The following is a 16,490-nucleotide window of genomic DNA, read 5'->3' as shown; positions in this document are numbered from 1 at the left end:
TTAGAGCATCTACCAGGACAGACTGCCCTCGGGCCACGCAACACACCCAGAGACACTTAAGAGGAACAGCAATCATGCAGTGCGTGCTATCAGACCGCAGTGAGAGTGACCTGGGAGCCTGCAACAGAAAGATGGCTGCACTAACCCCAGACACACGGAGGTTAAACAGCACCTTTCTAAATAAGACACTGCCCAAAGGAGATATCTCAAGAAAAAATTTTAAATACTTAGAATGAGATGAGAATGAAAACACAACTTGTCAACATTTATAGGACGCAGCAAAAGCAGTGCTCAGAAGAAATTTGTGACGCAGAATGCACTTCTCAGAAGAGAAAAAATTATCTGGAATCAGATGTTACCTTAAGCAGCTAGAAGAGGACATCATCCCTAATATGGGAACCGAAGACACTACGAGAAAACAGTATCTCTCATGAACACAGATTAAAAACAGATAACAAAATATGAGCAAACTGAATCTACAGAAGCATCAAGAGAATCATATACCATAACCAAGTTCATCACACGTATGCAAGGCTGGTCCTACTTCATAAAATCAAATACTGAAAATTATCACACCAACAGACTAAAAGAGAAAAATCACATGATCCTATCAGTATCAGCATCGTTATCGTATCAATGCAGAAACAGCACTGGACAAAATCCAACATGCATTCATGACAAGAACTCTCAGCCAACTAGGAAGAGAGGGGCACTTCCTCAACGTGACAGAAAACAGCTACAGCAAGCCCGCAATTTGTATCAGACGTAAGGGTGAGAAACACGAAGCCTTCCCATTAAGACGAGGTGTAATGCAAGCACGTCCCCTCTCATCACTCTTCCAACAGCGAACTGGAAGTCCCCGCCGATGCAATCAGACAGTGAAAGTGAAAGTGAAGTCGCTCAGTCGTGTCTGACTCTTCGCGACCCCATGGACTGTAGCCTACCAGGCTCCTCCACACATGGGATTCTCCAGGCAAGAATACTGGAGTGGGCTGCCATTTCCTTCTCCAGAGGATCTTCCCGACCCAGGGATCGAACCCGGGTCTCCCACATTGCAGGCAGACGCTTTAACCTCTGAGCCACCAGGCCTGAAAAGGGAAAAAAGACTCAGATGTCTTCAACTTATGACAAGATTATAGATCCTTCCTAAGTTGGAAATATCATTAAGCTGAAAAATGTATTTAACACAGCTCACCTACCAAACATCCTAGCTTAGCCTGGTGTACCTCAAACAAGCTCAGAATATGTTAGCATACAGCTGGAAAAACCATTTAACAGCAATCCAACTTTATAGTTAAGTGCTGAATGCCTCATGTCATGTACTAAATACTGTACTGAAAGTGAAAATCAAAATGCTTGTGTGGGCGCAGTCGTTGTAGGCGTATCAGGCTTCTGTTTCTTTAATGCACCACTGTTCTTTTTATTTACTTGTTTATTTAAGGCTGTGCCGGTTTCTGAATTTGGCAATAAGGAGTTCATGATCTGAGCCACAGTCAGCTTCCAGTCTTGTTTTTGCTGCCTGTATAGAGCTTCTCCATCTTTGGCTGCAAAGAATATAATCAATCTGATTTCGGTGTTGACCATCTGGTGATGTCCATGTGTAGAGTCTTCTCTTGTGTTGTTGGAAGGGGGTGTTTGCTGTGACCAGTGCGTCCTCTTGGCAAAACTCTGTTAGCCTTTGCCCTGCTTCATTCCGTATTCCAAGGCTAAATTTCCCTGTTACTCCAGGTATTTCTTGACTGCCTACTTTTGCATTCCAGTCCCCTATAATGAAAAGGACAGCTTTTTGGGGGTGTTAATTCTAGGTCTTGTAGGTTTTCAAAGAACCATTCAACTTCAGCTTCTTCAGCATTACTGGCTGGGGCATAGACTTGGATTACCAGGATAGTGAATGGTTTGCCTTGGAGACAAACAGAGATCATTCTGTCGTTTTTGAGTTTGCATCCAAGTACTGCATTTCGGACTCTTTTGTTGACCATGATGGCTACTCCATTTCTTCTAAGGGTTTCTGGACCACAGTAGTAGATATAATGGTCATCTGAGTTAAATTCACCCATTCCAGTCCATTTAGTTAGCTGATGCCTAGAATGTCAACATTCACTCTTGCCATCTCCTGTTTGACCACTTCCAATTTGCCTTGATTCACAGACCTAACATTCCAGGTTCCTATGCAATATTGCTCTTTGCAGAATTGGAACTTGCTTCCATCAACAGTCACATCCACAACTGGGGTGTTATTTCTGCTTTGGCTCCATCTCTTCACTCTTTCTGGAGTTATTTCTCCACTGATCTGCAGTAGCATACTGGGCACCTACCGAGCTGGGGAGCTCATCTTTCAGTGTCCTATCTTTTTGCCTTTTCATAGTGTTCAAGGGATTCTTAAGGCAAGAGTGCTGAAGTGGTTTGCCATTCCCTTCTCCAGTGGACCACGTTTTGTCAGGGTCTCCACCATGACACAGCATGCCTCATAGTTTCACTGAGTCAGACAAGGCTGTGGTCCATGTGATCAGATTGCTTAGTTTTCTGTGACTGTGGTTTTCAGTCCTTCTGCCCTCTGATGGAGAAGGGTAAGAGGCTTATGGATGGGAGAGACTGACTGATGGGAAACTGGGTCCTGTTCCGATGGGCGGGGCCGAGCTCAGTAAGTCTTTGATCTTTTAAAGATTTTCTGTTGATGGGTGGAGATGTGTTCCCTCCCTGCTGTTTCAGTTCAGTTCAGTTCAGTCACTCAGTCATGTCTGACTCTTTGCGACCCCATGAATCGCAGCACACCAGGCCTCCCTGTCCATCACCACCTCCCGGAGTTCACTCAGACTCACGTCTATCGAGTCAGTGATGCCATCCAGCCATCTCATCCTCTGTCGTCCCTTTTTCCTCCTGCCCTGAATCCCTCCCAGCATCAGGGTCTTTTCCAATGAGTCAGTTCTTCACGTGAGGTAGCCAAAGTACTAGAGTTTCAGCTTCAGCATCAGTCCCTCCAATGAATACCCAGGACTGGTCTCCTTTAGAATGGACTGGTTGGATCTCCTTGCAGTCCAAGGGACTCTCAAGAGTCTTCTCCAACACCACAGTTCAAACACATCAATTCTTCGGCGCTCAGCCTTCTTCACAGTCCAACTCTCACATCCATACATGACCACTGGAAAAAGCATAGCCTTGACTAGACGGACCTTTGTTGGCAAAGCAATATCTCTGCTTTTCAATATGCTGTCCAGGTTGGTCATAACTTTCCTTCCAAGGAGTAAATGTCTTTTAATTTCATAGCTGCAATCACCATCTGCTGTGATTTTGTAGCCGCCAAAAAATAAAGTCTGACACTGTTTCCACTGTTTCCCCATCTATCTGTCATGAAGTGATGGGACCGGATGCCATGATCTTCATTTTTTGAATGCTGAGCTTTAAGCCAACTTTTTCGCTCTCCTCTTTCACTTTCATCAAGAGGCTCTTTAGTTCCTCTTCACTTTCTGCCATAAGGGTGGTGTCATCTGCATATCTGAGGTTATTGATATTTCTCCTTGCAGTCTTGATTCCAGCTTGTACTTCTTCCAGCCCAGCGTTTCTCATGATGTACTCTGGATAGAAGTTAAATAAGAAGGGTGACAATATACAGCCTTGATGTATACTCCTTTTCCTATTTGGAACCAGTCTGTTGTTCCATGTCCAGTTCTAACTGTTGCTTCCTGACCTGCATATAGGTTTCTCAAGAGGCAGGTCAGGTGGTCTGGTATTCCCATCTCTTTCAGAATTTTCCACAGAAGTGCACTGGCTGAGACGGACCACGCAGAAGCGTGGCCGAGAGGAGCTACCCCTTGCCCAAGGTCAGGGGCGGTGACCAAGAGTGCCAGGCTGCGTCAGCACAGGAGCAGTCAAGAGGGGCTACCCCACGTCCGAGGGCAGGGGCGGCGGCCGAGACAAGCTACTGCACGCCCGAGGTCAGGGGCGGCAGCCGAGAGGAGCAACCCCACGTCCAAGAAGTGGTAGCTGCGCAGGCACAGGAGGGCCGACAGGAGCTACTCCACGTTCAAGGTCAGCAGGGGTGGCCGTGAGGAGATACCCCTCATCCAAGGTAAGGAGCAGTGGCTGCCCTTTGCTGGAGCAGCCATGAGGAGATACCCCTCGTCCAAGGTAAGAGAAACCCAAGTAAGACGGTAGGTGTTGCGAGAGGGCATCAGAGGGCAGACACACTGAAACCACAATCACAGAAAACTAGTCAATCTAATCACACAGACCACAGCCTTGTCTAACTCAATAAAACCAAGCCATGCCCTGCTATTTACCTGGGGCAAAACTATGGTGGAGGTAAGGAAGATGAGGGTGACCTCCTTATTGCCAAATTCAGGCTTAAATTGAAGAAAGTAGTGAAAACCACTAGACCATTCAGGTATGACCTAAATCAAATCCCTTACGATTATACAATAGAAGTGACAAATAGATTTAAGGGACTAGATATGATAGAGTGCCTGATGAACTATGGATGGAGGTTCATGACACTGTACAGCAAACAGGGATCAAGACCATCCCCAAGAAAAAGAAATGAAAAAAAGCAAAATGGCTGTCTGAGGAGCCCTTACAAATAGCTGTGAAAGGAGGAGATGTGTAAAGCAAAGGAGAAAAGGAAAGATATACCCATTTGAATGCAGAGCTCCGAAGAATAGCAAGGAGAGATAAGAAAGCCTTCCTCAGTGATCAGTGCAAAGAAATCAAGGAAAACAATAGAATGGGAAAGTCTAGAGATCTCTTCAAGAAAATTAGAGATACCAAGGGAACATTTCATGCAAAGATGGGCTCAATAAAGGACAGAAGTGGTATGGACCTAACAGAAGCAGAAGATTTTAAGAAGAGGTGGCAAGAATACACAGAATTGTACAAAAAGATCTTCAGAATGGCTGCGATCCAAAAATCTGCAAGCAATAAATGCTGGAGAGGGTGTGGAGAAAAGGGAACCCTCCTACACTGTTGGTGGGAATGCAAACTAGTACAGCCACTATGGAGAACAGTGTGGAGATTCCTTAAAAAATTGCAAATAGAACTACCTTATGACCCAGCAATCCCACTGCTGGGCATACACACCGAGGAAACCAGAATTGAAAGAGACACATGTACCCCAATGTTCATCGCAGCACTGTTTATAATAGCCAGGACATGGAAACAACCTAGATGTCCATCAGCAGATGAATGGATAAGAAAGCTGTGGTACATATACACAATGGAGTATTACTCAGCCGTTAAAAAGAATTCATTTGATTCAGTTCTGATGAGATGGATGAAACTGGAGCCGATTATACAGAGTGAAGTAAGCCAGAAAGAAAAACACCAATACAGTATACTAACACATATATATGGAATTTAGAAAGATGGCAATGACGACCCTGTATGCAAGACAGGAAAAAAGACACAGCTGCGTATAACGGACTTTTGGACTCAGAGGGAGAGGGAGAGGGTGGGATGATTTGGGAGAATGGCATTCTATCATGTATACTATCATGTAAGAATTGAATCGCCAGTCTATGTCTGACGCAGGATACAGCATGCTTGGGGCTGGTGCATGGGGATGACCCAGAGAGATGTTATGGGGAGGGAGGTGGGAGGGGGGTTCATGTTTGGGAACACATGTAAGAATTAAAGATTTTAAAATTAAAAATATATATATAAATAAATAAATTAAAAAAAAAAAAAAAAAAGATCTTCAAGACCCAGATAATCACGATGGAGTGATCACCCACCTAGAGCCAGAGATCCTGGAATGTGAAGTCAAGTGGGCCTTAGGAAGCATCACTATAAACAAAACTAGCAGAGGTGATAGAATTCCAGTTGAGCTATTTCACATCCTAAAAGATGATGCTGTGAAAGTGCTTCACTCAATATGTCAGCAAATTTGGAAAACTCGGCAGTGGCCACAAGATTGGAAAAGGTCAGTTTTCATTCCAATCCCAAAGAAAGGCAACGCCAAAGAATGCTCAAACTACTGCACAATTGCACTCACCTCACACGCTAGTAAAGTAATGCTCAAAATTCTTCAAGCCAGGCTTTAACAATATGTGGAGTGTGAACTTTCAGATGTTTAAGCTGGTTTTAGAAAAGGCAGAGCAGCAGAGATCAAATTGCCAATATCCATTGGATCAGTGAAAAAGCAAGAGACTTCCAGAAAAACATCTATTTCTGCTTTACTGACTACACCAAAGCCTTTGACTGTGTGGAAAGAAAGAAAAGAAAGTGAAGTTGCTCAGGCATGTTTGACTCTGCGACCCCATGGACTGGAGCCCACCAGGCTCCTCCCTCCATGGGATCGTCCGGGCAAGAACACTGGTGTGGGTTGCCATTTCCCTCTCCAGGAGATCCTCCTGACCCAGGGATTGAACCCGGGTCTCCCGCATTGCAGGCAGACGCTTTCCCACCTGAGACACCAGGGAACTCCTGAAAGTGAATGTCGCTCAGTCGTGTCTGACTCTTTGCGACCCTGGACTGTAGAGTCTGTGGAATTCTCCAGGCCAGAATACTGGAGTGGGTATTGTTTCCCGTCTCCAGGGGACCTTTCAGACCCAGGGATTGAACCCAGGTCTCCCACACTGCAGGCGGATTCTTTACCAGCTGAGCCATGACTGTGTGGATCACCACAAATTGTGGAAAATTCTGAGAGAGATGGGAATACCAGACCACCCGACCTGCCTCTTGAGAAATCTGTATGCAGGTCAGGAAGCAACAGTTAGAACTGGTTCCAAATAGGAAAAGGAGTATGCTAAGGCTGTATACTGTCACCCTGCTTATTTAACTTATACGCAGAGTACATCATGAGAAATGCTGGGCTGGAGGAAGCACAAGCTGGAATCAAGATTGCTGGGAGAAATATCAATGACCTCAGATATGCAGATGACACCACCCTTATGGCAGAAAGTGAAGAACTACAGAGCCTCCTGATGAAAGTGAAAGAGGAGAGTGGAAAAGTTGGCTTAAACTCAACATTCAGAAAACAAAGATCATGGCATCTGGTCCCATCACTTCATGCCAAATAGATGGGGAAACAGTGTCAGACTTTATTTTCTGGGCTCCAAAATCACTGCAGATGGTGAATGCGGACATGAAATTAAAAGACACTCCTTGGAAGGAAAGTTATGACCAACCTAGATAGCATATTAAAAAGCAGAAATTACTTTGACAACAAAGGTCCATCTAGTCAAAGCTATGGTTTTTCCAGTGGTCATGTATGGATGTGAGAGTTGGACTATAAAGAAAGCTGAGTACCGAGGAATTGATGCTTATGAACTGTGGTGCTGGAGAAGACTCTTGAGAGTCCCTTGGACTGCAAGGAGGTCCAACGAGTCCATCCTAAAGGAGATCAGTCCTGAATATTCATTGGAAGGACTGATGCTGAAGCTGAAACTCCAACACTTCGGCCACCTGATGCGAAAAACTGACTCACTTGAAAAGACCCCAATGCTGGGAAAGATTGAAGGCAGGAGGAGAAGGGAACGACAGAGGATGAGATGGTTGGATGGCATCACCGACTCAATGGACATGAGTTTGAGTGAGCTCCAGGAATTGGCAATGGACAGGGAGGCCTGGCGCGCTGCAGGGCATGGGGTTGCAGAGAGTCGGACACGACTGAGCGGCTGAGCTGAGCTGAGCGGTGCTGGGTCTCCCCTGCTGCGGGCGTTTTCTCTGGTTGCAGCACGCGGGCTGTGCATTTCGGCGGCTTCTCTTATCCTGCTCCCAGGCTCTGGAGCACAGGCTCAGCAGTTGTGATTCCGGGGCTTCGCTGCCCCTCAGCATGTGGTATCTTCCCAGGTCCGGGATTCAACCCACGTCCCCGGCACTGGCAGGCAGATCCCGTACTGAGCCACCAGGGAAATCTGGTCCAGCAGTTGTTTACCCTGGTGATGGAGCAGCTGGCTGGGAGCTAAGCCTCACTGCTGACGCCCAGCAACCCGGGACAGCAGCAGACTGCCCATCGCTAGTCGAGAGAAAGATGAAAATTCAAAGCTCGGTTTCTACCAGATATTTACCACTTTGGCACCATTTTAAAACCAAAAAACCTGGAAAGTCGTATTGTCCAGCATTGGGGACCATCTGCACACTGACTGGGGAAAAGGACAAAACTATATGCGAAGACACACATTTGGGATTGGAAATTAAAATCCCAGTAGCATTTACATTAGCTCCTGTAAAATGGAATACCTGCATATGAGTTTTACAAAGTACGTATAAGATCTACACGAGGAAAACTACAAACCTCTGAAGAGAGAAATGGAGAGAGAGTTCACGTCTGGGGGTACAAAGATTCAACACCGATGTCAAGGTATCAGATCTTCCCAACTTGATTTGTAGATTCAGGTCAATCCTCATCAAATTCCTATCAAGTCGTTTCACAAGTATTGACAAAACGAATCTAAAGTTTACAAGGACAGGAGGCGAAGGACCCAGGACAGCCAGCACAACGCTGAAGCAGAAGAACAAGGCCGGAGGACTGACCGTCCCCACCCCAAGACTCGCCGTCACTCAAGACAGGCGGCACTGGGACCGCCCTGACGGTCCAGTGGGTAAGAATTCGCCTGCCATTCAGGGCACTCAGGTTGGATCCCTGGTCGGGGAACTTCGATCCCACATGCTGCAGAGCAAGTAAGCCGTGTGCCACAACTGCAGAGTCCACGTACCACAGTCAATGACCCTGCAGCCTGACGCAGCAAAAACACAACAGATGGTGTGGGGCTAACAAGTGAAGTGATGGAAGAGAACAGTCCAGAAACAGACTACTAAACACCGTCACCTGCTCTCCGACAAAGGAGCAAAAGCAATAAAAAGGAGCAGAAACAGTCCCTGAGGAATTATGCTCGACCGCTGGTCATCACGTCCAGAAGCCACGAGTCCAGAGCCAGCCGTCACACACTTGGGAAGAGCTGACTCAAACTGGAACCCAGGCCTCAGTGGAAAGCGGGAAACTAAGATACTTCTAGAAGATAACACAGGAAGGAACCTAGACGACCTTGGGTTCGGCAATGACTTCTTCCCAACACCACCAAAGCACGATTCTTGAAAAGCAAGAGTTGATAGGCTGGATTCCTTTACAATTAAAATTTTCTGCTCCGGGGAAGACACTGTCAGGACAACGAAAAGACAAGCCATGAAGAAACTATTTGCAAAAGGTACGTCTGATAAAGGACTCTTATCCAAAACAAAGCACTCTCAAACTCAATACCGAGAAAACTGCCTGATTGCAGAATGGCTCAAAGACGCTAAGAGACACTCCGCCAAACATGATACAAGATGGCAAATATACCTACAGGTGTCCCACCTCGTGTGTCGTCAGGTAAACGGAAATGCAAACAAGAGCACACTGCACAGCTACTGCTGCTGGTGCTAAGTTACTTCAGTCGTGTCCAACTCTGTGCGACCCCATAGATGGCAGCCCATGAGGCTCCCCTGTCCCTGGGATTCTCCAGGCAAGAATACTGGAGTGGGTTGCCATTTCCTTCTCCAATGCATGAAAGTGAAGTCACTCAGTCACGACCGACTCTTAGCGACCCTATGGACTGCGGCCCACCAGCCTCCTCCGTCCATGGGATCCTCCAGGCAAGAGTGCTAGAACAGCCAAATGCTGACCACCAATGACACCAGCGCCAGTGAGGAGCCGGAGCAGCCGCAACTCGCACCATCCCTGCTGGGGGTGCGAGGGTGCAGCCGCTTCGGAAGCTTGCGGGCTTCTGAACACACTGCACACGCTCTCACCACGTGGTCCAGCAATTAAGCGCCTCGGTGTTCACCCAAAGGAGCTGAAAATTTACGTCCACACATAACACGGGTATTCGGAGTCAGTGCCAAAATGTGGAAGCAAGCAAGGGGCACTTCAGTAGGTGGATGGATAGGTCCACTGTGGTCCATCCAGACGTGGACTGACCTTGAGTGCTAAAGAGAAACTAGCCCTCAAGCCCTGGTGAGACCTGGAGGAACCTTCAGTTCACATCAGTAAGTGAAAGCAGCCGATCTCGGCAGGGCACACACTGCAATATTCCGAGTCTGTGATGTTCAGAAAAGGCCACACTCAAGCCAGTACAAGGCTCAGTGGCCACCAGGGTTTGCGGGTGAGCAGGGAACAGGAGGAGCAAAGAGGACTTTCAGGGCAGGGAGCCTACCCTGCGTGAGGACACGAGGGCAGAGGCGCATCATCACACACGTGTCCAGACCTGCACGAGGCACACCACCAAGAGAGAACCCAGGGTAAACGGAGACCATGGGATTCTCCAGGCCAGAATACTGGAGTGGGGAGCCTTTCCCTTCTCCAGGGGATCTTCCCAACCCAGGGATCGAACCCAGGTCTCCCGCATTGCAGGCGGATTCTTTACCAAGTGAGCTATCAGGGAACCAAACTTCCAGGACCTCTTGGCGTGGACCAAATGTCCTGCAAAGTCAGGAAGGAACACTTACTACCGCGAACTAACACAGCGGTTCCTCAGAATACTGGGTTGAGTCTCCGTACGAGCCGCCTCTGGGGAAACACACAAAAGAACAAGGAGCCGGGATCTTCACACCGTGTTTGCAGTAGCAAAGGTCACAACAAAGGCGAAAACAATGTTCATCAAAGAAGAAGGGATACACAAAACATGGTCCAGCCCACAGGATGGAATATCACTCAGTCCCAAGAAGAAAAGGACCCTCTGACATGGGCTACGACCTGGATGGACCTTGAGCACAGTTTGCTACGTGAAATAATCCAGCCACTAGAGGAGGAATCCCGAATGATCCCATGTCTGTGAGGTCCCAAGAGCAGCCGGATCCACGAGGGTGGAAAGCAGCACGGTGGGGCCAGGGGCTGGGGGTGGGTGACCGTTTCCCGGAGACAGCGTGTCAGTTCAGGAAAATGAAAACCATTTCTGGAGATGAGCAGTGGTGGCGTTCCCACGACATAAATGGGCTTAAAAACGGTTAAGCTGGGAAACCGCATGTTATACGTACTGTAGAATTTTAATAACAAGGACGTTACTGGAATCGCCCAAGAAAATTCCCAGCATTGCTGTTGGAAAGAGAAATGTAACCGGCTTCTGGCCGGCCTGAGGCATCCCTGATTCTGTGTGTGGTCTCAGATGCAGGCGCGGGAAAGCCTCGTCCCCACGACTCAGTGCCCCCGACCCCTCACCAAGCTCAGGACGCGTCACACCCAGGAGGGGAGGCCTTGCAGGCCTGCCCCCCGACACCACTGCACCTTCCCCGACCTGGTCCTCTGCACCTTCCGTGAGCGGCCAGCAGGGGGCGCCGGTGTCGAGGAGAAGAGCCAGGGGGACCCGGGGGCGCTCAGGCCGGAGAGGGCGGGGACTGCGGAGGAAGGGATGCGAGAGGGGGACGGGGCGCGCGGCGGGGCACGGGGTGCGCCGCTCAGGACGGGGTGCGCAGAGGGGGACGGGGTGCGCGGCGCAGGGGGGACCGGGTGCGCGGCGCAGGGGGGACGGGGCGCGCGGCGGCGGGGGGGACGGGGCGCGCGGCGGGGCACGGGGTGCGCTGCTCAGGACGGGGTGCGCGGCGCAGGGGGGACGGGGCGCGCGGCGGCGGGGGGGACGGGGCGCGCGGCGGGGCACGGGGTGCGCTGCTCAGGACGGGGTGCGCGGCGCAGGGGGGACGGGGCGCGCGGCGGCGGGGGGGACGGGGCGCGCGGCGGCGGGGGGGACGGGGCGCGCGGCGGCGGGGGCACCGGGTGCGCTGCTCAGGACGGGGTGCGCGGCGCAGGGGGGACGGGGCGCGCGGCGCAGGGGGGACGGGGCGCGCGGCGGCGGGGGCACCGGGTGCGCGGCGCGGGACGGGGCAGCTGACCACGCTCACGCCCAAGGGGGACCCGCGGGGTCTCCGCTCGGCTTCCCCAGGCGGCGCTGCTACAAGCAGTGGAATAACCCTGGGAAGCCGGGCCCCCGCGCCTGCCGAGGGCGCCGCCTTGACGGGACGCACCTCAGCCTCACCTGCACGGGGCCGTCCAGCTCCTGCCCGGCCTGCCCGGCCCGCAGCGCGCCCTCCAGCGGCTCCGCGGCCTGCGCCACCGCGCGCTGCAGGCGTTCCAGCATCTGTCTCTTGTCTGGGTCCGCAGTCTCCTGCAGCTTCGCGGAGAACGGCTGTGCGTATGAGGAGAGGCCACGCCGTTAGCCCCGCTCAGCAGAGCCCCGCTCTCGCTGCGGGCTCCACGCGGAAGAGGCCAGGCCTGCCCCCCGCCCAGGGCCTCCGGCGGTCTGTGTCCCCAGGGCGTCATCCCGCATGTCCCCAAGAGGCAGGTGGTGCTAAGGTCGCGGGGCCCGTCCCTCTGACGTGACCCTGGACTGAGGCAGCTGCCCTAAGGCCCCGCCCGGGACACAGAGGTCTCCCCCACGACGCCTCCATCACAGAAGCCTCACCGCTCAGCCTAAAGGATGACTGCTAAGCTCTAATTTTATTTCTATTTTTTCTGACGGAGAGAATACATCATAAGCATAATTACTCTAATTACTAAAGATGGTGATTAAGAAAAAGAACTTGTCTTATCTGACCTCAAAATAACCACCATCTGTAATACTGTTTTTTTCAAAACAAAATGTTAGACTGGAGAGAACTAATTGACGCAGATAACTCTGAAAACCTCCAGGACCACCCACTTAAGAAGCCTGGCAGCTTCGCCTCTTGGTCACAAGCCTTTGATTCGGTTGTGACTCCATGGGGAAGGTTCCCAGGTCAGCGCTGACCACGGTGACCGGCGCTGGGCGTCTCCCGTAAGTGGCAGGAGTGGTCACGCTCCCCGCCCCCCGGCCCTGCCCACCCTCGGGTGTCTCTGCTGGTGGTTTTCCCCACGGCCCGGAGGAGCTCCATGACGGAGACCTCGTCACCCTGAGTGTCATGGAGCCTGCTGACGACGGCCCCTGTGCTGGGGATGGGGTGGACCGGGGGACATGGGGACCCGGAGCAGCAGTGACCCACCTGCAGGGCGGCTCGCACGTCCTCCAGCAGCTGCCCTGCCGGGGGCTGCGTCTCCCGGTACCGCTCGAACAGGTAGTTCTGCCGGGCTCTCTTGATGATCTGGGCGCAGAGGAGGGAAGCGGGGTCAGCCGGGCAGTGCCCAGTGCCCGCGCAGAGGGCGACCCTGAGCCAGGGGCGGTAGGCGTCCTGGCTGCTACAGACGCCATCCGAGAACGCGGCTCCCCCTCGCCCTTCTGAGCGGGGTCAGCCGGAGCCCACCCTTCCGCACCCCCGCCCCGGGGGTTGCTCACATGTACCCGGGTTTTCAACAGCATCAAAGCAGGTGAACACAAAGCGTCATCCACATACACCACAAGTCCCACGGGGGGCAGGGTGGGGTTCAAACAGCGTGCACGGAGCTGAGCTGGCTGAGCCAACGTGGGCTTACTAACTTACCGTTTCTTCCCCTGTGCCATCCTCTGTATTTAAAATTTAATCCTAAGAACTCCCTTCACCTTATCGTCAATGTCCGTGATGTTCATGCAGTAGAAGACGTCGAATTTGAAGTAATCCCTCAGCACTCTTCTCAGGATATCGAAGGAGATGTAGGACCTGCAGCGACGGGAGACAGGCCTTTCCACCCGCACAGCACGCGCGGGAGAGGGGCCCGCCTTTCCACCCGCGCAGCACGCGCCGTGCGGGAGAGGGGCCCGCCTTTCCACCTGCAGCACCGCACACACAGCCCTGGAGAGGGGCCCGCCTCGCCTCACGGCCCCAGCCTGGGCCGGCCCCAGGGCAGCGGGTGGGGAGGGCTCTCAGGCGCAGGAAGGAGAGCGTCTGGCCAGAGTCCAGAGGGCCGCGTCGGGGCTGCGGGGACTACTTCTGCTTGGCTGCCTGGACGCTAGCTTTTCCCCGTAGAGCATTAGCGGAATGAGGAGCTGCCACCTGCAGACTGGGCGCCGCGCCTCCGCTCCTACCTGGCGTGCCCCATGTGCGAGGCGTCGTAGACGGTGGGCCCGCAGCAGTACCAAGTCACCCTCCTTCCGTCTTGCGGCACAAACACGTCCTTGGGTGGAAAGGAGGGAATGACCGTCACGAGGGGCGCAGGACCACTGCCGGCCACGCGCGGCTCGCGCACGTTCACAGGACCGCGTAGCCTGAAGCAAGCCACGGTCCGGGCTGGGGCTGGGGCGCCGCACTGGACCCGCGACCGTGAGCTCCACCACCCAGGGGCCCAGGGAGCAGGCCCCCTCCTCCCTGGGCCTCCACTCACGGACACAGGCCGGGGGTCAAGGAGACGGGCGCCCCCATTCTGCTGCTTTAACGAGAGCAGCCTCCGTTCCTCAGGGACCTGCTGTGAGCCGGGCCAGAGCCGAGCGCGCTGACTGTCCAGCACTCGCTCCCAGAGCAACGTGAGCTTTCCTCACCCAGCTGCCGGGGGCCCACACTCCTGGAGGATCCGGCCTCGGGCGTGAGGCCTCCAGCCGGCTGCCCAAGGTCTCAGGTCAGTTCAGGGCCCGCTGTTCCCAACCAGGAGGACACACAGCCCTGGAGAGGGGCCCGCCTCGCCCCACAGCCCCAGCCTGGGCCAGCCCCAGGGCAGCGGGTGGGGAGGGCTCTCAGGCGCAGGAAGGAGAGCGTCTGGCCAGAGTCCAGAGGGCCGCGTCGGGGCTGCGGGGACTACTTCTGCTTGGCTGAGGGGGACCCTGCTGCCCGTCTGCTCAGGGTGCTGGCCCACAGAAATGCGTCAGCCCTGGGCAAAACCCCTGGAGCCTCTGATCCCGCTGAGCGAGCCCTGACCAGTCCAGGGCCAACCTGCCTTCGCCCTCATGCCTGCCGGGCTGCCGACAGCCACGGGCCCCACTCGGCTGGCACTGTGACCGCAGGTGCCACCACGTGTCCCCCGAGGGCATGCAGACTCCTGGCCCTGGGCACACCTAGAGCCAGGAAGCTGAGGGCAGCCCCACGAGGTGTGCCACACCGGTGTGCACGCGCGGTCCCGAACACAGCCCTGCGGAGGACGCTCCCCCACCAGCCAAGGGGTCCTCCAGAGCCACCCCCACCACCCGCAGCCCCCTACCTTCCTCCGGGTCAGGCTGTTGTACAGGCGGAGCTGGCACGGCTCGGACCTGGCTGGAGGAGACCACGCAGGCTGTGCCCGCCGCCCTCTACCTGCTGGAGGGAAAGCACAGCTGGGTCAGTGCGGGATGAAGTAATACCATGGGGCTCTGACGGTGTGGCCTGATCCAGTGCCACCGCCCCCAACCCCCGCTCTGCTTGCTCACATCTGAGCAGCAGCGCATCCCACAACCCCTTCCTGTTGGGCCAGAGACGGCTCGCCACACCCGCCTCCCGCCGCTGGCTCCAAGCACGGTGCACCCGCACGGCCGGAGACGCACAGGCAGGCCACGGGGCTGGACCGATGCCCGGCCATTCCCGTGAGGACACCTCTCTGGAGGCTTTGGGGGATGGGGACCACCTCCAGGCCCAGGAACCGGGTCAGACTAGAAACAGCCGCTGGCCCATGGCCGCAGATGGTCAGTAGCATGGCCTGCGGCCCAGGCTCATCTCCACCAGTGGGCGGCCGGCTCCCCACCCCCGGAACATGCGGGCTCCCGAGCTCGGCTCTGATGCAGAGCCCAGGGCTCCACCCTGGTCCCAGAGCCTTTGGGAACAGCCTGCGGGCACATCACGGGGGTGGGGAGGGGGCTCACGGAGCCCAGCCTCCTCTGGTTACAGTCACCAGGGACGCCCCGCCCTCCTCCCTGACCCCCATCATCTCCTCCTGGCCATTTCCCTGCCCTGTGGCTGTGAGCCCGAGCGTCCCACTGCACGAAGGGCCGGCCTGTTGGACTGCAACGAGGGCCTGGGAGGTGGGTGGGATTGGGGGTAGCTGTGTCCCGAGGCTCCAGGAGAGACACCAAGTCTTTACACCCTCCACCCCCACTCGGGGCACCGGTGACCCTCCCGACACCCCGGGGAACTGCTGCACGCCTAACCTGGCCGAGCTCGGCTGCCTGCGTGCCCCCTGCACCCCTTCGGGCACAGGCTCCTGGTCTCAGTGCCGCCCACACACCGCTGCTGTGTCTGCGAGGCGACTGTCCTGCCACCAGAGGACTGCCCGCTGGTCCCCGAGGGTCACGGTAAACGCAGCCCTGGGCCTGGCTTCGGGCCACCCAGAGGATACACTGACCGGTGAAAGTGGGAGACGGCAGTGTGTGTATGTGCGACCATGCGTGTGTGCGTGCACACCAGCGGGTGCGGAGGGGACAGACAGAGCCACCCAGCAGCCCCCAACTCCAGGCCCAAGTCGCGGACACACGGAAGGGCTCCTGTGGTCAGCGGCCGGCCAGGCCTCACCGGAAACACAGCCGGCGACTCTCGACGTTCCTCGGGGCCCTCTGGGACGCCGCCTGCCGCTCCCCCGACCGAGATGCTGCAGGTCCCTGCACAAGAGACGCTGCTGCCACGGGGGGTGACGGGGAGCTGGCCGGAGGCGCCCACACGCGCGCCCAGAGCCGGGGTGAAGGCGGGGCTCGCAGGACTGAAGGCTCATGCAAGGGGGCGGCAGCGACAGGACCCAGCAGCGGGCA

At 54.4% G+C, this 16,490-nt stretch overlaps 1 protein-coding gene across 3 annotated transcripts in view; it reads right to left on the bottom strand.

Moving 5' to 3' along the window:
* Positions 1-16,490, bottom strand: part of CARS1 (cysteinyl-tRNA synthetase 1) — a 45,279-nt gene that overhangs the window by 19,929 nt on the left and 8,860 nt on the right. For 2 of the 3 annotated variants that reach the window (XM_052662543.1, XM_052662544.1), the window contains 5 exons: positions 14,978-15,069; positions 13,875-13,963; positions 13,413-13,509; positions 12,919-13,017; positions 11,937-12,086 (listed from right to left, as the gene is read on the bottom strand). In XM_052662543.1, the coding sequence (XP_052518503.1) occupies positions 11,937-12,086; positions 12,919-13,017; positions 13,413-13,509; positions 13,875-13,963; positions 14,978-15,069 (527 nt within the window). Of the gene's footprint in view, positions 1-11,936; positions 12,087-12,918; positions 13,018-13,412; positions 13,510-13,874; positions 13,964-14,977; positions 15,073-16,490 lie in introns of all 3 variants that reach the window. The other variant, XM_052662542.1, reaches the window with a different exon arrangement.

Source organism: Budorcas taxicolor, chromosome 25, assembly GCF_023091745.1.
Source record: "Budorcas taxicolor isolate Tak-1 chromosome 25, Takin1.1, whole genome shotgun sequence".
Lineage (NCBI taxonomy): Eukaryota > Metazoa > Chordata > Mammalia > Artiodactyla > Bovidae > Budorcas > Budorcas taxicolor.
Note: the sequence above shows the minus strand (reverse complement) of the source record. Positions and strands in the feature narration are given on the sequence as shown.